At 45.5% G+C, this 22,150-nt stretch overlaps 2 protein-coding genes and 2 long non-coding RNA genes across 4 annotated transcripts; 2 read left to right on the top strand and 2 right to left on the bottom strand.

The window, feature by feature from the left end:
- Window positions 1-243: 243 nt before the first annotated feature.
- LOC9659131 (methyltransferase-like protein 25) lies at window positions 244-3,310 on the bottom strand. Its single transcript, XM_024664623.1, has 12 exons — window positions 3,136-3,310; window positions 2,392-2,478; window positions 2,239-2,334; window positions 2,086-2,169; window positions 1,977-2,032; window positions 1,837-1,917; window positions 1,652-1,781; window positions 1,404-1,593; window positions 1,184-1,343; window positions 1,049-1,132; window positions 741-992; window positions 244-687 (listed from the first exon to the last, which is right to left on the bottom strand). The coding sequence occupies exons 1-12, from the start codon at window positions 3,308-3,310 to the stop codon at window positions 457-459; spliced, it is 1,626 nt and encodes a 541-aa protein (XP_024520391.1). The 3' UTR covers window positions 244-456.
- A 2,106-nt stretch (window positions 3,311-5,416) lies between these two features.
- Window positions 5,417-7,149, top strand: LOC9659130 ((+)-larreatricin hydroxylase, chloroplastic). Its single transcript, XM_002990833.2, has 2 exons — window positions 5,417-6,282; window positions 6,333-7,149. Exons 1-2 carry the CDS (start codon window positions 5,417-5,419, stop codon window positions 7,147-7,149), a joined length of 1,683 nt encoding a protein of 560 aa, XP_002990879.2.
- A 316-nt stretch (window positions 7,150-7,465) lies between these two features.
- LOC112342555 lies at window positions 7,466-8,446 on the bottom strand. Its single transcript, XR_002991006.1, has 4 exons — window positions 8,385-8,446; window positions 8,125-8,316; window positions 8,030-8,071; window positions 7,466-7,978 (listed from the first exon to the last, which is right to left on the bottom strand). It is a non-coding gene; the product is annotated as an uncharacterized LOC112342555 (long non-coding RNA).
- A 294-nt stretch (window positions 8,447-8,740) lies between these two features.
- On the top strand, window positions 8,741-9,557 carry LOC112342556. The gene is made up of 2 exons (XR_002991007.1): window positions 8,741-9,200; window positions 9,292-9,557. It is a non-coding gene; the product is annotated as an uncharacterized LOC112342556 (long non-coding RNA).
- The last annotated feature ends 12,593 nt before the right edge of the window (window positions 9,558-22,150 follow it).

The following is a 22,150-nucleotide window of genomic DNA, read 5'->3' as shown; positions in this document are numbered from 1 at the left end:
TTCAAGGTCAGCGAGCTGAATGCGCTGCTGCTACCGTTCGTCATGTCGCCATGAACCCGGAGGTATCGCTTGTAGTTGATCAGTCACTGGGAGCATGATGGATCATCAGGATCAGCTACAGAAAATCTGATCCCATGATAGCTGAGAATGAGATGCTCATGTATATAGAGAGAACAGGGTGGGGTGGCCACCGGACCTCTGGCTCCCGGAGGTTTCGGGAGCCCAGTGGGCATAGCCAGGACATTCATACAAATCATTCTGGCCAAAGTTATGATCGACAGAGCACAACAGGTCCATCCATCAGCAAAGGCTGAATTCCGGCAGCAACAAACACCGGTGTTTCTTAACTCTTTGGATTCTGCCATGTACGTCTCTATAGCTTCTCGTTTTGTGTCTTTGTGGACGTAACTCGTTGGCAGAACGAAAGAGATTTTGTCCGTGAAGCAGAGCAGCGAATCAGCCAAGCAGGCTCTCACTACTAGTTTTGTCTCCGGATTTTCTCCTCGTAGCAACAACTGCCATGTTACGCGGCGATACAGAAGGGTCGAACACCGGCAGCAGCATGGCGCTGAAAGACGGAACTTCACTTTCCTGTTCTTTGAGATAGAGCAGCCTGTCCATCAGTAGCAACGTCTCCAGCACCGGAGCTATGGCGCTTCTCAACGACCAGAAAGGAGCAACAAGTGCCTGCATTGAAACCGAGAGGTAAAGTACTACCACTGCCAAGAAAGCTCGCGTACCTGAAACGGCTCCACTTCTTTCCAGATCTCAGCCAAGTCCTCCCGCGAGACCTCGGGAAGGCCAAGTCGTTTGAGAGCCTCGGCGGAGTAGTGCTGGAACGCCACGAATTTTCCAGCGTCGTCGCCACCTTTCCCGTGGCATGCTTGGCACTCAGAGCTTGGCTTTCGCATTTGCTTGCGACGCTTTGCTTTGCCGATGCGACCGACCGAAGGACTGGTGACGGCAATGCCGGGGTAAAAGCGATGGAGGAGCTGCGCACGCCACCAGTTTGTAAACCAGGAGAAACGAGCGGATTAAGATCACTCACGATCTGAAAAGCAGCCCGGAATGCATGCACGTCGAAGTTTGCCACGGCCATCTCGCAACCAATATCTTTCCAGCGGTGAGCACTCTACAAGTATCCATTGTTAGCTTTTTACAGGGAAGTCAAGGGACTGATCACCTGGCATCCAAGATCACGTCCAGCTCCACCGAGACGCAAGTTCAATCTCTTCATGCCTCTGCTCAAAGGGAAGCCACACTTGTCGTCGTTCTCGGACAACAAATTGTAGCAACACCCAACAGAGATTACTGCCGTGACGTCCTGGCGATTCACAAAGGTCCTGCCAACACACCCAGAGTTTACAGAGTGACAAACTTACGGACGAGCACGAGCTCCTCACCTCAACATGTTCGCCGAGAGATCTCCACAGGCATGCAGTCCGGCCAAGACAATGGAGTGTTGTTCGTGGCTACGTTGCTCGTCTTCCTTGCGGATGCTGATGGACGACAGGAATGCATCCAGCGACACATTCTCGTTGCCCGATCCAAGGAGACAGGTTGCGGTCTTGGGGCCCGGGTTTGCAGCACGACCTGTGTGTAGCACGATGCTTTGAAACGGTTGACAAGAATGGCACCAACTCAAGCTTACCGGAGCGAGAAGCGTAGTATCTTTGGATGCGGTCGGCGCGTTTGTTTGTCACGGTTGTGTTGTGCGCCGAGCAATCTACTGCGACTACTGGAAGTTTGTGGTGGAACGCCAAGACTTGCGCAAGATACCCCTAGGAAGAAACAAAATGCCCGTGAATGATACACCGGAGAATGATGGATGTTTACCTGGCCAGCACCGACGTCCACGATTTCTGTAGCGTTGACAACGCGAGAGATGTTTACTATCAACGAAGAAAGTCTTTCAATCTGGAAAGAATCTAAACGCGGGTCTTCTCAAAGACGATCGATGGAGAGGAGTGACATACCTCGTGGAGTTTTTTGGCGTTCACGCCCTGCGTTATAACACTTGGAAGCGATTCGCCTGAGAGAAGCTAAGAAACGTTGTGAATGACAAGGTTTTGTGAAGGGAAATACCTTTGAGGTCTCCATCAGCTCTCGAGAAAGAGAGAGCGAGCGCGCGTCTGCAAGAAAATCCTGGAGCGTCTTGGGCCAGCAATCCTAAAGCCACAATTCCTTGCCATCCATTAATGCGCGAGAAACAAAGAATCGAGAGTTTCTCTCTCTCACCTTGGAAATATGCGATGGAAGGAGAAGAAGATCCTCCATCGACGCACTCCTCAGCGCCAGGAGCCATCGCGTGTCCAGAATCTCCCACAAACGCCCCTGCATTGGCATAAATTTCTAAGCTCGCAAATGGGAAAGTCGCGCAATGCGCCATACCTGGAAGAATTCCACGACGTGCGCTCTCCACAGGCGCTCGTGGCGACGCAGAAATGCGACGAGCACCTCCAGATGCGCCACTATCCTCTCTTCCTCCCACTCCATAAGCTCAAAAACCCTAAAATCAGGGCTTTAAAAAATTTGATATTGTTTTAGTATGTTTATTCTTCACTAGGTGTATCAGCATGTTTGTTTTGATGAATTGGCTGTCTCTTGAAGCAATGCCAAGATCAAACTTTACATGTTCTTTTACAGCAATTCGAATTCTCATATTTCTATGTGGACATTGTTGGGGCTCTATTTTCGTTGGTGTTTCACGCCGTATGTCAGGAGCTGAGTCTTCAATTAAATGAAAAAAATGTTTGTAGAAGAGCTATTTATGAGTCCGTGACTGACAGCTGAGGACCAGATCACATAAGACGGACACCGGAAAAAGGTGGCGGGCCGAAGACGTGGACGCCATTGAAGCAAGAAGGTCGACGGACATTATCCATGCAACTTTCCTAAACCGGTCGGATTCATGCTTCATTGGGGGGGCGGGCGCGCGTAGTACCTTGTAAACAGCATATGAATGAATGGATCAGGTCCACAATAATGCTGCGGAGCCAGCAAAGTCATCCAAGCTTGGGTATGAGTTGCAACGTCCACATTAGACACGAGAGCCATCGCAAGAGCGCCCCTTTAAAACCAAGTATCAACTCTTGTGTGTTGTATAGCTGCCTCCTTTGACAATGTATTCGCTACCGAGCACGCCTGGGATGGTGGTACTGTCGATCGATCGCCTCGAGCTCCAGCACCCGTCCCGCACGCGTCTGCTCAAGATCGCCGCCAACGCCAGGAAAGAAGCCAATGCATGTAACTCTAACTCCTCCCCTGTGACGCCCTCGATCGATCGCCGCGAGCTCCTGGCCGGGGCCATTGCCGGTGGCGCGTCTCTCGCCTCGTCAGTCGACAGCCCCGGCTGGCGGATCCGATAGGACTGCCCACATTCAAGCGCTGCCAGCCCGCCATCATCAGCGGCGACATCAGCGGGGCGTGCTGCCCGCCAAAGCCCAAGCGCGCCACCATCGATTTCAAGCCCGACTCGCGCCCGATGCGCGTCCGCCCCGCCGCCCACCTCGTCGACAAGGACTACATCGCCAAGTACAACGAGGCCTACGCCAAGATGCGCGCCCTCGGCCCGGACGACCCGCGCAGCTTCCGGCAGCAGGCCAACGTCCACTGCGTCTACTGCAACTATGGCTACCGCCAGGAGGGCGCCCCAAAAGTTGCCCATGTCCTCGAAATTCGGCTGGTCAGGGCTGCATTATGTGGCGCCCTCTCCACGCCCCCTGGGCCATTCTTGCTGCCGCTGCCTTTCCTGCAAGTATATATGGCTGCTAAAATGGAGCGCATGCATGGGAATGCACGTACCTGACGCCAAAGAATGCGTCCGGCTGCTTCACCTTTGCGACGTTGTTGTACATGACTGAGAGGTTGTCCTCGCGGATCTGCTTGTCGCTCTTGACATCAGAGCCGGGCGAGTAGATGAGGTCCACCCGTGTGGGCTCATAGTGACTCGTGTTGCGCTTTGCGTCGTAGAGGGCGGTCTCGCGGCGAAACATGTCTGGGATGTACCTCCCGCCCTCCTGGTCCCAGCTCCAGAATGGGAGCGCAAAACTAGGATCCCCGATCAGGCTCCCCAAGATCTTCTCGTGGAAGTAGAGATACCAGCGGTGACTCGGCCGGTAGAGACCCTCTCTTCTACAGCCACCACGGTAACGTCGATCGGATGTGGGACGTGTGGAGGTCCCTGAGAAACAAGGACTTCACAGACTCGGACTACCTCAACACCGAGTTCCTCTTCTTTGACGAGAACCAAGATCTCGTTCGCGTCAAGGTGAAAGATTCCCTCAACAACGAGAAGATGCTCAAGTACAAGTACCAGGCGATGCCTGACGACAAGAGCTGGACCGCCTACGAGCCCAAGCCACTGAAACAGACGCCCTGGAGTGGATCGTCATATGAGTACCGGCTGGTGAAAGCGTCAGCTGAGAACCCCGAGGCCTTGAAAGTTGAAGCGGAGCCGGTGACGATCACGGTGGATCAGCCCAAAGGCAGCGGTTCTGACGAGATCCTGGTGCTGGAGGACATGGAGATTGACATGCGATCCGCCATCAGCTTCAACGCGTTCATCAACCTGCCCGAGGCTAACAAGAACACGCGCGTCAGCTGTGCCGAGTACGTGGGCACTTATTCCAACGTTCCCCACTTCATGTCCGACATCGGTAAGGGGCACACCGAGATCGTGAACGCCACCTTCTCTATCAAGGCTAATGTGGAGATCCTGGGCCTAACAAGCTCGTTGTGACCGACTGGAGAGGGTGGCTTCACATTCAATGGGGCTTTCATTCAGTATGCTTCATTTCGACTTCTTTCTTGTGATTAATAAATAGCAAGTTGCTGCGTAGGTTCTTCTGAAAGTTCCTATAGTATTTTTAACGATTCCACAAAAACAAATCAAAACATGAATAAAAGGTTCTTTGAACCAAAATGTTTATATAGATTCTCTCGATAAAACTTGGATATTCAAACTTTGAGCTCTCGAGAAAAATGTGCATCTCCAAATCCTGGAGCGTCTTGGGCCAGCAATCCTAAAGCCTTCCATCCCAACCGTCAATGCACGAGAAACAAAGGATCTAAGGGACTCTCATATGCGATGGAAAGAGAAGAAGTCCTCCATTGACAAATTCCTCAGTGCCAGGAGCCATTATAAAATATCATTTTAAGTGACTAAGTGATGTTAATCAAGTTGGACACTTGTAGTGTCCCACTTGACTAACAATGATACTTAATAATTGGTTTATTAAATTCAATCGCTCGTGCATGCATGTGTCAAAAGCTCCAGTGTCAACTCCCCTAGCAGAAAAATCCGGAAGTGTTCACATTACACACGAGATCCATGCAAGAGCGCCCCTATAAAAGCAAGTATCAACTGCTATGTGTTGTATAGCTGCCTTCTTTGACAATGTATTCGCTACCGAGCATGTCTGGGATGGTGGCACTGTCGATCGATCGCCTCGAGCTCCAGCGCCCGTCCCGCACGCGTCCGCTCAAGATCGCCGCCAACGCCAGGAAAGAAGCCAATGCGTGTAACTCTAACTCCTCCCCTGTGACGCCCTCGATCGATCGCCGCGAGCTCCTGGCCGGGGCCATTGCCGGTGGTGCGTCTCTCGCCCCATCAGTCGACAGCCCCGCGCTGGCGGATCCGCTAGGACTGCCCTCGTTCAAGCACTGCCACCGCGCCACCATCAGCGACGACATCAACCGGCGGTGCTGCCCCCCACAGCCCAAGCGCGCCACCATCGACTTCAAGCCCGACTCAGGCCCGATGCGCGTCCGCCCCGCTGCCCACCTCGTCGACAAGGACTACATCGCCAAGTACAACGAGGCCTACGCCAAGATGCGCGCCCTCAGCCGGGGCGACCCGCGCAGCTTACGTCATCAGGCCAAAGTCCACTGCGCCTACTGCAACTATGGCTACCGCCAGGAGGGCGCCCCAAAGCAGACGCTCCAGATCCACTTCAACTGGCTCTTCCTGCCGTGGCACCGCTGGTATCTCTACTTCCACGAGAAGATCTTGGGGAGCCTGATCGGGGATCCTAGTTTTGCGCTCCCATTCTGGAGCTGGGACCAGGAGGGCGGGAGGTATATCCCAGACATGTTTCGCCGCGAGATCGCCCTCTACGACAAAAAGCGCGACACGAGTCACTATGACACACGGGTGGACCTCATCTACTCCGGCTCTGATGGGAAGAGCGACGAGCAGATCCGCGAGGACAACCTCTCAATCATGTACAACAACGTCGCAAAGGTGAAGCAGCCGGACGCGTTCTTTGGCTACCCCATCAGGTACGTGCATTCCCATGCGCTTCCATTTTAGCAGCCATATATACTTGCAGGAAAGGCAGCAGCAGCGTGAATGGCCCAGGGGGCGTGGAGAGGGCGCCACATAATGCTCTGCACATATTTTGCGGCAGCCCCAAGGAGCCGGGTTACGAGGACATGGGCAACTTCTACTCGGCCGGTAGAGACCCTCTCTTCTACTGCCACCACGGTAACGTCGATCGGATGTGGGACGTGTGGAGGTCTCTGGGAAACAAGGACTTCACAGACCCGGACTACCTCAACACCGAGTTCCTCTTCTTTGACGAGAACCAAGATCTCGTTCGCGTCAAGGTGAAAGATTCCCTCAACAACGAGAAGATGCTCAAGTACAAGTACCAGGCGATGCCTGACGACAAGAGCTGGATCGCCTACGAGCCCAAGCCACTGAAACAGACGCCCTGGAGTGGATCGTCGTATGAGTATCGGCTGGTGAAAGCATCAGCTGAGAACCCGGAGGCCTTGGAAGTTCGAACGGAGCCGGTGACAATCACGGTGGATCAGCCCAAAGGCAGCGCTTGTGACGAGATCCTGGTGCTGGAGGGCATGGAGATTGACATGCAATTACCCATGAGCTTCAACGCGTTCATCAACCTGCCCGAGGCCAACAAGAACACGCGCGTCAGCTGTGCCGAGTACGTGGGCTCTTATTCCAACGTCCCCCACTTCATTCTCAAGAGCGGTGAGCACACCGAGATCGTGAACATCACCTTCTCTATCAAGGCTAATGTCGAGATCCTGGGCCTAAAGTCAGCGGACAAGCTCGTTGTGACTCTGGTGCCGACCGGACAGACTGGCTTCACATTCAAGGGGGCTTCCATTCAGTATGCTTGATTTTGACTTCTTTCTTGTGATTAATAAATAGCAAGTCGCTGTGGCTCTATGTAGGTTCTTCTGAAAGTTCCTATAGTATTTTTAACGATTCCACAAAAACATGAATAAAAGGTCCTTTGAACCAAAATGTTTTGATTTATAGATCCTCTCGATTCAAACTGGGTTTGGAACACTAAATCCCGAGGGGTATTCTTGTTAATATAAAACTTCAGGAAGTAGAAGCTCCTTAATCTTCCCCAGATACACCATCGATTCCACGAGAAGTCACACAATTAGGAAGAGCAATAGGTTTTCTTCTTGACTTCGGAGCTGAAAAAGAATCAAAAGAAGCCAAGCATTTTTAAAAAATTCCACTTCCTCGGGGATCGGCACAAAGGAACGAAGGAACAAAATAACGGCATTGAGATTGTATCACAAGATCACGTCCAGCTCCACCGAGACGCAAGTTCAATCTCTTCATGCCTCTGCTCAAAGGGAAGCCACACTTGCTCGCACCGTCGTCGTTCTCGGATAACAAATTCTAGCAACACCAAACAGAGATCACCGCCGTGACGTCCTGGCGATTTACAGAGGTCCTGCCCCAGTGTTTCAAGAACTTACGCTCCTCACCTCAACATGTTCGCCAAGAGATCTCCACAGGCATGCAGTCATGGCTTACGTTGCTCGCGAATTCTAATGGACGACAAGAATGCATCCAGCTACACGTCCTCGTCGCCGAGAAAGGTTGCGGTTTTGTGTGGCACGATGCTTTGAAACGGTTGACAAGAATGGCTAGTATCGTTCGACGCGTTTACCACCAACGAAGAAAGTCCTTCAATCTGGAAAGAATCTAAACGCGAGTTTTCTCAAAAACGATCGATGGATTGAAGGAGATGCATACCTCATGGTTTCCTGGCGTTCACGCCATGCGTTAAAACACTTCCTGAGAGAAGCTAAGAAACATTGTCAATGACAAGGTTTTGCGAAAAGAATTACCTTTGAGGTCTCCTTCACCTCTCGAGAGAGCAAATCCTGGAGCGTCTTGGGCCAGCAATCCTAAGGCCTTCCATCCCCGCCGTCAATGCACGAGAAACAAAGGACCGAAGGGACTCTCATATGCGATGGAAGGAGAAGAAGATCCTCCATTGACAAATTCCTCAGTGCCAGGAGCCATTGCGTGTCCAAAATCTGCCACAAACGCCCCTGGATTGACATTTCCAAGCTCGCGAAAGAGAAAATCGCGCGATGCGCTGTACCCGGAAGAAGTCCAGCGCCTGTGAAGCATCGTCGCTCCATAGCTCAAGAACCCTAAAATCAGCGCTTTAAAAACTTTTCATCAAAAACTATATCTTACAATAAGAACGAAGAACCCACACCCCTGCAGCCGTCCAATCCCAGGCCCGGGGCAGCCTCGGAAGCCATGGTTCTCGGCAAGGGGAGGCCAGCCCAGGCTCGGGCCAGGGCCGGTGGCCATGGTTAGCGGGAATATCGGCTCAATGTTGTGGTGGCCAATGGGCGGGATGCACGTGTGGCCGGGAAGGGAAGAGGGCATGGTGACAAGTGTTATGCCATGCACTCCTAGGGCTCCATGGCTGCTCTGGTCAGACACGGTTGTGTGGGCATTTTTCGTGAGAGCCTGTGCCTGGTAAGTAGCAGGGGCGAGTAGAATGGTAGTCGGGCACACAATCCAGGCTCTTCTCAGGATCAACTCAGGACTGTGAGAGGCAAATTGGCTCATTTCCAAGTCAGCAAAGCTTTGATCCTTATTCGCCACTACCTCATGAGCTCTTTGGCCTACAGGAAAGCAATTATCAAGGACACTCCCTCTTCATCCCTGGATTCTCTCGAGGAATCCTTGCTGCTGGGCCTGTGAGGGATTTTTATTTCAGCACATGCTCGGGATCAACTCCGTTTGTAGGAACCAGGTGTTTCAAGTTGACGTAGGGCTGTTGAGTGGCTGCGCCAGCTAGCACTGCTCCTAAAGTTTTGGAAATCCTTTTCCTTGAAAGAGAAGGAGAAGTAGCAAGTGCCACCGCAAGCATCACCTGGTTTAGCTTCGTTTTTAGATCGAGGTAAGTTGTAAGTTTGAATATCTTTGTATTCTATGATGAGATTTTTTTTCTGTCCGATACTGCTTCTGTCGAATCTAAAATTTAGTTCCAGTTTCCAAGAGTTTGAGGGCCGGTCTCAACGATGCTGTGCTGGGATGCTGTGCCAGGTAACCTGATGCTGGCATAGGAGCAGCACTTGTGGCTGCAGCTCAAAATTGCAAAGCTGTGGGTTATGAGGTAGAGATTGGTAAACACAATATTGGAGTTATTTTGTTGTTCTTGAGTGTGCTTCGCAAAAGTCTAATATTTTCCTTTCAGATCATTACATAGTTGTGAAATTTATATATATCCAACTGTAGTCTGCATTTCTATTCTGCATAAACTTTTATACAAACTCAATTAAAAAAATATATATATAATCAAAAATATAATCAAAGTGACTGAAAATGCCTTGCCTCCACCATCTTTTGAGAACCATACGACATAGTAAACAATCTAATGGAGATTTAGATGCCTCTGAAACTATGATTGATTATGATACACATACTATAGTTGTTCAAAATAATCATGATAATGATTCTATACACCAAAATATTAATCATGATAATGATTATATATAGCAATCAGTTGGACACTCAGAAGCATCTGGAACCTATGTAATTATGACAATTACATATATCAAGCAATATTAAATCCACCACACCCACCTATGAATACCACACTAGCAAGCCATAGCATTTATAATGACTTTAACAATATTGGTAGTTTAACATTTGTTTGTACTTTTTTCTAATGCATTGTATTTTAAAGATGAAAACTCTTCAATGTGTTGCTAGAATAACCAAGTTATATTACCTCCAATTTCACCTTTACCATTTGATTTACTTTCACTTTACAAGCAAAATAAGAACTCTAATTTTAAAACAAATATTAAACACTACAATAGTGCTCTTGCTTTTGTATCTATGTCTTCTAATATTGATATTGTAAAAGGTCATGGTCCTTATTGCTTTAAAATCCATGGTCAAATATATCATAATATTGTTTCAGCACATCCTTCTGAAGGTCAATATCGAACTTATGGACAACTTTATATGCTTGATACTCTAGAAGCTACAAATATCAGAAAGCAAAACCCTTTTAATTCAAGCTGTGAGATAAACTTATTTAAACATTGTGATGCTCTCCTTCGTCATGTTAACCCATATGCTCAAGCTTTCAAAATGATGTATAAAATGGAACAAGAAAAAATTTGTTCTGCTACACTTTCAGGTTATCCTATACGTGGTATTTATATGTTATTAAAAACTAAAGAAACTGATCCACGACACTATAATGCTCCAGAGACAAATGATGTTGCTGTTGTGTTTGTTAGTGATGATGGAAAACTGCCACATAGTGTAGCGCATGTGGTTTTGACCCTTTATCCTATGGTGATTTACCATAGGATAACACCACGAAGCGGAACCTAAACCCTCTTTGTGCCACGTGACAGATGCCACGTGTCACATGCCACGTGTCCATAGGAACCCGAGGTTCAGGGCCTTGGGCCACTGAATGATAGAACGGTGCCAAACTCCCAAGCATGGAGCCAAGGAGTGTCGGAACCAAACCACGGAGCAACTCCCGAGCATAAAGCCCAAGGAGCGAAGGGACAGGAGCCCGGAGCGACTTGGAACAGTCTTGGAGCAACCAGCATCCCAATGCCAGGACCAGCACGCAAAACGGAGCCAAATGGAGTCTGGCGCTATTTCGGCATACCGGTGGCCTAACGTGAGGATATGGGTACTCCACCAACTAGCATGGAATGGAACTTGGGCTTAGACCCAAGCCGGACGCAGAACAAGGATAGGCACGCAAGCGGGAGCTAGACTATGCCTTAGGTTGGTCGGCCATACCCGACCTACCCACTATCCCTACTATACATTTGGAACCCCCCACATCCCCCCCCTCCCCTTGAGGAACACAAGTTTTGGGCTTTCACCCCAAGCCTCCCTTAGTATCAGGAGTTAGTCTTTGGGACAAATTTGAAACTTACTAAATATGGAATGTCCTTAGATTGCAAATTTGGACACGGGACGAACACCATTGTGTTCAGGACAATCTCTACATTCCGTAGATATGCCAAATGAGCAAATCTGGACACTTTCCATAAATAGCATTTGGGACTGAATTGAGATTAACACAAAGGGCATGATAGCGAGGGTGTTTGGCAAACATGGTAAGCTATCATCCGGCGATATTGAGGGACCAATCTCAATACGCGAGGGTTCTTGTCAAGCCAGTGCAAGACAGAGCAAAAGAGAACTAAGAGCTAGGCCGAGTATGCTCAGCTAGAAACACATAGGAGTTCCTACCTTATGTCCATCTGGCTAAGTACAGGTGCTAAGCCCAGTAAACTAACACTTGAACAAGAGGGGCTGATAAAAGGAACCAGCAATACCGACCTCCTGCCATCGTGGCAGTAAGGTAAAAGTGTCTGCAAGGACTGGTTGACAAGTAATTTTCGATACCCGAAGTCACATGCGTGACACTCTCCCCCCCTAGGGAAGATCGACGTCCTCGTCGATGCATACTCAACTCTAGAATACCGCCAAGGAAACAACTCAAGAAAAAGTTCACAGTACTCACACTATGTGAGAAATGCACCAACTTAAATGAGTTAGGGGTAACCTCTTTGTCTAACGCGGATGCGCTACCAACTCAGACACCTTCCGGCCGTCGCCGACAAAGAAATGACTAACGGAGTCAGCCACCCTTGGTGCTCTGGGAGTCACCCAGCTTACAAAAGTGTGATATGCCCTGCCCGCAGAGACATAGAGAGAGAAGCCAGAGGCCCCAACCCTCATGAGCAAAGAAACCAAACCCGTCGGTAAGGTTTAGATAGACTACTGTAAACAGGCAGTTAGAGTTGTTTACACGGTCACGCCCTTTTAACGGAATAAGGAACATCGACAGAGAGGCGGGTTATGTGACCAGTCGATAGTAGCTACCCCATGACTAGAGATTTCACCATGCACACGAAGTGCCGAAGCCAGTCTGCCTATATTGGCCCAAACTCAAAGATCAATAGATGGACAATATCAAAGTCATAAACAATGATATCTTAGAGACTTAACTATCAGTGAATATATCTTAGATTAGAACACAAAAGTATTCCAAGAAAGTTATCATTTGATAAATCAGTATAATAGTGCAGGAACCACCAAGATCATCATAATTTGGCAAACACAGGAATGACCATCCATAGCTAGTATATCATCAAGGAAACTCAATGATGAAACTTAACTACCGAAGATAGTAGACAGTAAGTTAACAACTTACTAGAGAGAACTCAAAGAACACAAAGTATCATTGACTAACAAGCACAATGCTCGCGAATGTATCACCCAAAGGAAATAACATCCAAATCTATCAAAACTAACTCGAGCAACAATCAACAGAAGAGAATAAATGTGGTAAGACCAACAACATTCATTCCTGCCAACTATCACAAAAGCCAATCTGAATAGATCCCAGCCAACAATACAAAGGAACTCAAGTTGCCTAAGCAAGTGTTAGTAATATCCTACTGATGTCTCAAACCCAAAAGACCAATCCAGAGCAAATCACAAAGAACATGTGATATTGCGAAAAGCCATAAGCCATCAAAGAGAACAAATAACCACCATGAAAGATCATCAATCATTTTATCAATAAGGAGATGCATTATCATTGTCGAAGAAACAATTTACCATCCCGAAGAACGGTAAATCATTCTATACCAATAATAATCAAGTAAAACCTTTGACAATGACAATGAACTATTCTAAATGATAGTCAATTATAACCAATGATTGCTAAATGCAAAAGCCAACTTCAACATCGAAGCTAATGAGACAAAAATGCTTTCCCCAACAACTTCTAACAAATGGACCACAAGCATAAAACCTCAAGGAACCAAAAGCTCGAAGAAACTTATAGCCAAGTCTTGCCTAATAATGATCACAAGTTTTGCATGAACTAACTTCAATGTTATTGAAGAAATCATAGTGCAATCCACAATATCTTCCTCAACACATCCATAAGCTAAACTTCATAATGCCAAAGCTAATGAAGAGCATATCTGCATCAATCCAAAAGCTAAGCACAACGAAGCTATGCTCAACAAGTGATCACCAAACGATCCTCCATGAATCCATCTATAGCAAGACGTAACTCACTTCATAACAAACACAAGAAGAATTATCAATGATCAATATATTTCAACTAAAATCCCATAAGGATTCAAATATTCCAATATCAATCACTAACTCTTCCACTTGTAGAGTTAGCATAGTCCTTGACTGAACCACTTTTCAAGGAAAAGCCAAAGCTTAACCCTTACTAAACAATCTCATCTAGAACACAACTAACTCAAACTTGCCACTCAGTTCATGTGAACATCATGACAGTTGCTAACTAGCAAATGCACGAATGCCAATAACACAAAGTCATAGCCAAATCATGAACACTATTTCCATCAAAACTAATGAAACTCGATATCAATCTTGTGGAGAGACATCCCATTTCACTAAAATCTCAACCTCAATAATGTCAACGATAAGGCATCACTTCAATGCCATCAACAACAGAACAAAGCTAGTAGAAAGCAAGAGTGAATCACCACTCAAAACTTTCTAGCAACCAAGCTAACCAAAGTCGGAGATACTTTACTTAGTATCCGAGACCAATCTCTCAACAATACTCAGGTACAGATAACACTTCCTCAAGGAATGAATCACCACGTCCAAGACTCCATGAAATCCAACACTATGAACTAAACGCAACCAAATGATATCAACAGAGGTAGAGTCGACATGCCAACATGGAATACCCATGGAAGTTTAACGACACGTTCCTCCGCAACACCATTCGGTAAAGCAAGCCTATCACTGCTAAATTATCATCGAGCGAAGAAAGTGTCAACAGTCCTTGACAAAGTCTACAAGCAATCATTAGTTGCAAAGCAACTAACCATCACTTTTTCAACTTGCTTTCACGAGACCCAAACACTAAACTCACGTCATCGAGTCATACACTTGTCCAACATAAACGTGTTACCTCCGGTATGAGATAAAAGTTCATAGACAAGCACAAACCAAATGACCACTCAAATCCAACTCAACCACAATAAGCTCACCAATACATTTAGCCAACGGCTCTGAGCATGCCTTGAAGAGGCTAACTATGCGTAATCAACACTTAGTCGAAACTAAAGTGAAGACTACGAGATGGACTCATATCGGTACACAACCTCCACTTAAACAAAGCTATAGTATAGGTACCAACATCTCAACTACAAACAACTAAGTTGGACATCACTATCCTCAGCCAAGTTGCAGAGCCACCAAGTTGTAAGAGACTAAATTTTCCATTCTACTTTAGTCACTTAACCACACCTCTGACCACTTGGAGGAGTCTCATTCACAACCTCCATAAGTCCAATCCAGGACTTGGGACTTGCTAGCCCCGAGAATAGCATCCATGCCACTCAACATTTGCACTTGGTCCAAGTGCTCCACGTGTCCGATCCCATGACCGACACTCAAAGGTACCACCGACATAGCAGCCCGTTACGCTAAGGCCATGCCCAATCACCTTTGCCACACTGGTAGTCCAATACCACTTGCATCACCGTCTTGGCTCTCCAAGACTAGGCAAACCATCCGTGAGTGGTCATCTCAGATCCACTCCTTAGCATCCTTAGGATGCCCACCGACAAGGGGAATAGCCTTCCCCAATATCCCTCTGTCAGTCCCCACTAAGTCCCTTTCTGCCCCTGGAAGTGTTTGCCAACACTGCCACTGGATCGAGACCCACAAGCCCGACCACTAAGTCCCACGGTCCTCTGGGACTTCCTCACCACATGACTGTGTCCTTGGTCACTACCCCAGAGGACTGCTCCTCTTCCTTTCCACAGTCTGGGCCTTTGGGACAACATTTCGGAACACCGTGGCCTTACGCGAGCCACCTGGGTACTCTCCTCGCCTTCTGCCCTTGGGTGCTCTAGCCATGGGCTTAGAGCGGGTTCCGTTGAGCCACACCAGGTATCCAAGTAGGTAGTGCCACCCACACTTGGACTGGGAGCATCGGCCAGTCGATCTCCCGGGGGAACTAGAGCCGGTTCTTGAACACTTCACCAAGCTACCCCGCTTGTCGGTCCGTGTTCACTCTAGTCTTGGACTTCCCAGTGGGCAGCTCATCACCCAACACTGGGTCCGGCCTTCCTGGGCCAAACTGGCCTTTCCTGGCCAAACTGGCTCCACTGCAGTCCTCCCCCTACTATACTTTTGGAGCTCACCAAACCCCCCAGGGTCTGGGAGACGAACGCTTTGGGCTTTCACCCTCTCAGGCTCTGGACTCGGACTCGGACTCGGACTCAGACTCGGACTCGGATTCGGACTCGGACTCGGGCTCGGGCTCGGTCTCGGCCTCGGCCTCGGTCCCGATCGCGGTCTCGGTCTCGGTCTCGGTCTCGGTCTCGGTCTCGGTCCCGGTCTCGGTCCCGGTCTCGGTCTCGACTTCAGACTCCATCTCGGACTCCATCTCGGACTCCATCTCGGACTCCATCTCAGACTCCATCTCGGACTCCATCTCGGGTCCATCTCGGACTCCATCTCGGACTCCATTTCGGGTCCATCTCGGGTCCACCTCGGACTCCATCTCGGGTCCATCTCGGACTCCACTTCGGACTCCAACTCGGGTCCATCTTAGACTCCACTTCGGACTCCAACTCGGGTCCATCTCGGACTCCACTTTGGACTCCAACTCGGGTCCATCTCGGACACTCCCACGTGTCATGTGTTGGTCCTTTTGGGTCCCTTTTTGGAGCCTCGCCTTTTGCTCGCTTCGTGCTTGTTCCTCGAGCACTTCGTTGGGAGTTCCACTCCCGCTCTTGACTTTTCAAGTCGGAGCTTTTGGTCCAAACGCGTTACACTCATTTGGCTCTCACTTCGGCCACTACCATGTGGCGCCCTTCTGGCTCCACTTTGGGGCCTAGGGATTTTGTGTCTCACACAAGTCCAAGTCAAGATCAATGAGAGCTCACTACTCTCATAGAGTCTAACAAACTGCAAGGTGCAACTTGCCACCAAGCATAACGCTACAAAAGAAAGGCACAAGGGTCACCCTTCTTAGAAAAGTGCAATGGCCACTTTTTTACACCAACTCCAGACTCTATTCAACTCAATTGCCTTAGCCCCAAAAGTTAGCATCCCTTTCGGTCTGCATCATACAAACTACATATTAAGGTCTAAGCTAACCGAAGTCAACTCCAACCCCTTCACTAGTTTGTATTAGCTTTCGAAAACGGAATGGTTTTCGAGCAAAGTGATAACAAATCAGCCATTGGAAAAGTCTAAGAAAATTTGTGGAAAATCTTTCCATCCCAGAGAAAGAATGACTCCTAGTCTAGGAATACAAACTTTCAAAACTCAACCAACTTCCTCCTACTAACAACTTCACATAGGTTCACCTCAACATAAATTCTCATGACCCATAGTATGCTTAAGCCTTGAACATCTTTTTGCCCATTCTTTTGTCATCCAACACCGATATCCGTAAAAATGCAAATGGAATATCCAATGCTTGATCACGAAGACCACATCTTCAGATATCCACATTGCACCAACACTTTTTTTCAACCACCTTCAAGATCTAATGTGAAACTAAAACACTAATAAGAAAAATGACATGGAAAATCAAGCTTTAAGGAAACTTCCTCATCACTTAAAATAACAATGCCACTTCCACTAACACAAGTGTTAGTAATGTCATTGCCTCAACCTTACACCTTCTCTATCCAACAATCTATTCCAAGTGTTAACGGATCAACTAATGAGCTATAGCAAATGGATGCTAGAACCCTTTCCAACACCTCAATGGGCAAACTCAAGGAACTAAGGAACCAACTTAAGCTTAGCATAATGGACCACTATCGAGAATCCAATCAAAGCTACTACAATGCTACTCCGTGCAAGTAGATTAGCTTCACCATCAACCACTTTGGGGTTGATCATCATTTAACCAAGCAACTTCGTAAACACATTGCTCATTATCACATGGATATGATACAAAATTACAATGATTTGATCATCAATTAAGCAACACCATGAGCAACACCCATGTCATTACTTCAAAGGTTTATGTGAGCATCAAGTGCCAACTCAATTCGACAAAATGCAACATAAATGCCACACTCCACCAATAGAGATTTACAACACTGAACACCACCAATTTTTGTTCACAACACGGACAAGCTCATGCTACTCGCTTTTCGACCAAACTCAAAACTTAACCCAACACCAAGCTACTCAAGGAGCAATAGCAAGGTTCCCTGGAAAAGAATTGAGCATTGCAACCCAAATCTTCCAATAGCAAGCCTAGACAAAATGGTATAGCGCTTCACTGCTATCCATCCCATAACTCACCATTTGTAAGATTATCATCTCCAAGATGCATTAAGGTAATGACTCTTGATTGCATAATGTGAACACGAGCAATGAGTTAACACCTCATTACGAATCATTTCCTCAAAAAAAGAAAATGATTTACGTGTTTGATCCTTCGTCCCCGACGACTCTCTTTTCGGTCTCATCTTTGACTAAACCTCAAGCTTGCTTTCGCACTGCTTTCAGTCCAATCCAAGAAAAGTTTATGAGAGAGCACGACAATGATTACTTGAACCAATAGACTTCCCTACAATCTTGGTTGATTCACTTGTAATCATGCCTAGGAAAGATCTATTAGTGCCGTGCTAAATAGCTACGGACTAGCCTATTTGCCATTCATAGCAAACTCAAGGAGGTTTGCTTTCACCCACGGTACATGGAACAACTCATAGAACCACTGGAACAACTCATGGAACCACCGATAGGCTAACATTAATCCTGCCAACTCAAAGTATAACCTTGAGTTGCTAATGTGCCTCACTCACGAGCCCAAGCATAAACTCGTGCTAACGGAGCATCTCAAATCCATCCTATGAGCCCAAGAGCAAGCTCACATTATTAGGTATAAAAGGTAACCAAAACCATACCCAAGGAACGAATGTGAACCCCTTACACCAAACGTGTACCCACTCGGATCATCGTTTTCATCTCTGTGTATGCAACGAGACTAGTTGCCCAATCTCATTGAATAGTACTCGTTGAGACTCATCCTCTAATGCCAAATGTAGTGCACGTGGTTTTGACCCTTTATCCTATGGTGATTTACCTTGCGGAACCTAAACCCTCTTTGTGCCATGTGACAGATGCCACATGTCACATACCACGTGTCCATGCCACGTGTCCATAGGAACCCGAGGTTCAGGGCCTTGGGCCACTGAACGATAGAACGGTGCCAAACTCCCAAGCATGGAGCCAAGGAGTGTCGGAACCGAACCACGGAGCAACTCCCGAGCATAAAGCCCAAGGAGTGAAGGGACAGGAGCCCAGAGCGACTTGGAACAGTCCTGGAGCAACCAGCATCCCAATGCCAGGACCAGCACGCAAAACGGAGCCAAATGGAGTCTGGCGCTATTTCGGCATACCGGTGGCCTAACGTGAGGATATGGGTATTCCACCAACTAGCATGGAATGGAACTTGGGCTTAGACCCAAGCCGGACGCAGAACAAGGACAAGCACGCAAGCGGGAGCTAGACTATGCCTCAAGTTGGTCGGCCATGCCCGACCTACCCACTATCCCTACTATACATTTGGACATTTGGAACCCCCTACAGCCCCCCCCCCTTGAGGAACACACGCTTTGGGCTTTCACCCCAAGCCTCCCTTAGTATCAGGAGTTAGTCTTTGGGACAAATTTGAAACTTACTAAATATGGAATGTCCTTAGATTGCAAATTTGGACACGGGACGAACACAATTGTGTTCAAGACAATCTCTACATTCCGTAGATATGCCAAATAAGTAAATCTGGACACTTTCCATAAATAGCATTTGGGACCGAATTGAGACTAACACAAAGGGCATGATAGTGAGGGTGTTTGGCAGACACGGTAAGCTATCATCCGGCAATATTGAGGGACCAATCTCAATACACGAGGGTTCTTGTCAAGCCAGTGCAAGACAGAGCAAAAGAGAACTAAGACCCAGGCCGAGTATGCTCAGCTAGAAACACATAGGAGTTCCTACCTTATGTCCATCTAGTTAAGTACAGGTGCTAAGCCCAGTAAACTAACACTTGAACAAGAGGGGCTGATAAAAGGAACCAGCAATACCGACCTCCTGCCATCGTGGCAGTAAGGTAAGAGTGTCCGTAAGGACTGGTCGACAGGTAATTTTCGATACCCAAAGTCACATGCGCGACACATAGTCATGAAATTTGTATATATCCAACTGTAAGCAATTCTAAATGTATCTCAACACTTGATTATAATTGTGATCCAATGGTTTACCCATTAATATTTCCTTTTGGTGACAGAAGTTGGCACAAAAATATTTTTAATTCCAGACGTCGAATTACATTACTCCAATATTATGCATACCGCTTATCTATAAGAGACACAATACACTTTGGTTTTGATCAAATTTTACATGTAGGAAAACTCACATAACAATATATTGTCGATGCTTATATAAAAGTTGAAAGCAATAATTTGAATTACTATCGCACTCATCAGAAACAATTGCGAGTTGAAATGTATACTAGTTTTATGGATTATGTTGCAAACCGTGTTACTAATGAAAATATAAATCCAAGCAAAATTGTTATTTTACCTTCAAGTTTTGGGGGTGGCCCTAGAGCAATGCAATAAAATTATCAAGATGCAATGGCTATAGTTACTCATTTTTCAAAGCCAGATCTTTTCATTACTTTTACATGTAATCCCAAATGGCCAGAAATTTCTAAGAACTTACATCCAAATGAAAGCCCTAAGGATCGTCCAGACTTGGTTTCTAGAGTATTTTATATCAAACTTAAAGAATTTTTGAATGATATTACTAAAAAACATATTTTTGGAAATTGTATTGCTTTTATATATGTAATTGAATTTCAAAAAAGAGGCCTTCCACATTTTATCTCATGAAAACAAGATTAAAGACCGTTATGCTATTAACCAATACATAACGGCACAATTGTTTGATCCTCAAAATGAACTTGAAATTTCTAAAATAATTACATCTCATATGATATATAGTCCATGTGAGCGTCTTTACCCTAATAGTCTTTGCATGGAAAATGGCACTTGCTCAAAAGGTTATCCAAAAAAATTTAATTATGAAACTACTTTTAGTGTTGATGGATATTCAGATTATTATAGACCTAATAATGGCCGTACATTTCTAAAAAATGGGTGTTATATTGATAATCATTGGGTAGTGCCTTATAATAAATACCTTTGTAAAAAATATAATGCTCATATTAATATTGAAACTTGTGCTACTATAAAAAGTATTAAATATTTATTTCAATATGTTTATAAAGATTATAATTATGCTACAATTGAAATCCATTCAACAACGCAACAACCTGATAATATTTTAAATTGATGAAATCTCAACATTTTTAAATACACGTTATGTATCTACTCTAGAGGCAATATGGAGACTTTTTAAATTTAAAATGCATGGTCGTTTGACCCCTATAATCCTTCTTCCTATCCATCTTCCAAATTTTCAAAACATCTATTTTATAGAAGATTCTGAACAAATAGCACTTCAAAGAGCTACTCAAAATAGTACGATGTTAACAAAATGGTTTGAATTAAATATAAATGACCCAAATGCTAGACAATATACATATCCTGAAATCCCTTTATATTATACATTTAACCCTCATACTCATAACTGGAAAATTCGACATACAAGAAATGTCATTCCCCGAATGTATTCTATGTCGCCATCTAATGTTGAATTATATCATTTATGTTTTATTTTACTCCATAAAAAAGGTGCTATGTCTTTTAAAGATCTCAAGACAGTTAACAATATTTATTATGACACATTTCAACAAGTTGCAGATGCAATGGGGTTTATAATTGATGATACTAAATGGGAAAAATGTTTAGAAGATGCTTGCTTTTTTAAAATGCTATAACAATTAAGACAATTATTTGTATTACTTTGTATCTTTTGCACTCCAAAAGATCTTTACTTCTTATGGGATAAATTTAAAAACTTCCTCTCTAAGGATTTCATGCAAACAAATCCAATTTTTCATTATAAACATGCTTTACATGATATAATAATTAAAATGAAATGCATGGCAAAACTAATCGAAACTATCATCTACCTTTGCCATCTCAAAATCTTGATGATGAAAATATTGTCAACTCAACACAAATATATCAAAATGTTGAACAAAATATTCCTCGATTTAATCAAGAACAGTTAAATATTTTTAATGATATTCTTAATGTTATTGATCACCCAACTGAGCATAATCGATACATTTGCCCTGGTGGTACTGGTAAAACATTTCATGTTTTACTCTTATAAATATTTTACAACTGAAAAAAAAAATGTTGTTAGCATGGTTTGGATAGGAATTGCAAGTACTTTACTTTATAATGGCCGAACTTCACATATTACTTTTAAACTTTTTGTTCCAATAAATGAAACATTAACTTTCGCTATAACTGCTAATAGTGAAGTAAGTATAAAAATCAAAACTACTAACATATTGTTATGGGATGAAATAAGTATGGTTCACACTCATGCATTCACTACTATTGATTGAGTGTTGCGAGACCTAAAAAATACATCATTACCTTTTGGTGGCATAATTGTTGTCACTAACGAGGACTTTAAACAAACACTTCCAATCATTCCATATGAACATAGGGCATAAATTGTTTTAAGTTCTGTAAGAATGAATAAATTATGGAGATTATTTAGAAAATTATCTTTGAAAACAAATATACGGCTTGCTAAAAGTGATAAATCATGGTCTGAATGGCTTCTCAAAGTTGGAAATAATAAAAATTTTAAAAATTTACCATCTTTACC

This window comes from Selaginella moellendorffii, unplaced genomic scaffold (assembly GCF_000143415.4).
Source record: "Selaginella moellendorffii unplaced genomic scaffold, v1.0 SELMOscaffold_112, whole genome shotgun sequence".
Taxonomy (NCBI): Eukaryota; Viridiplantae; Streptophyta; class Lycopodiopsida; order Selaginellales; family Selaginellaceae; genus Selaginella; species Selaginella moellendorffii.
Note: the sequence above shows the minus strand (reverse complement) of the source record. Positions and strands in the feature narration are given on the sequence as shown.

Coding starts and splice junctions, on each gene's coding strand:
- LOC9659131 (XM_024664623.1), bottom strand. CDS start 3,310: ATGGCCCCGGCCAGGAGCTCGCGGCGATCGATCGAGGGCGTCACAGGG. Junction 2,170..2,238: donor TTCCATCGCATATTTCCAAG/GTGAGAGAGAGA, acceptor TTGTGGCTTTAG/GATTGCTGGCCCAAGACGCT. Junction 1,594..1,651: donor ATACTACGCTTCTCGCTCCG/GTAAGCTTGAGT, acceptor TGCTACACACAG/GTCGTGCTGCAAACCCGGGC.
- LOC9659130 (XM_002990833.2), top strand. CDS start 5,417: ATGTCTGGGATGGTGGCACTGTCGATCGATCGCCTCGAGCTCCAGCGC. Junction 6,283..6,332: donor TTCTTTGGCTACCCCATCAG/GTACGTGCATTC, acceptor ATATACTTGCAG/GAAAGGCAGCAGCAGCGTGA.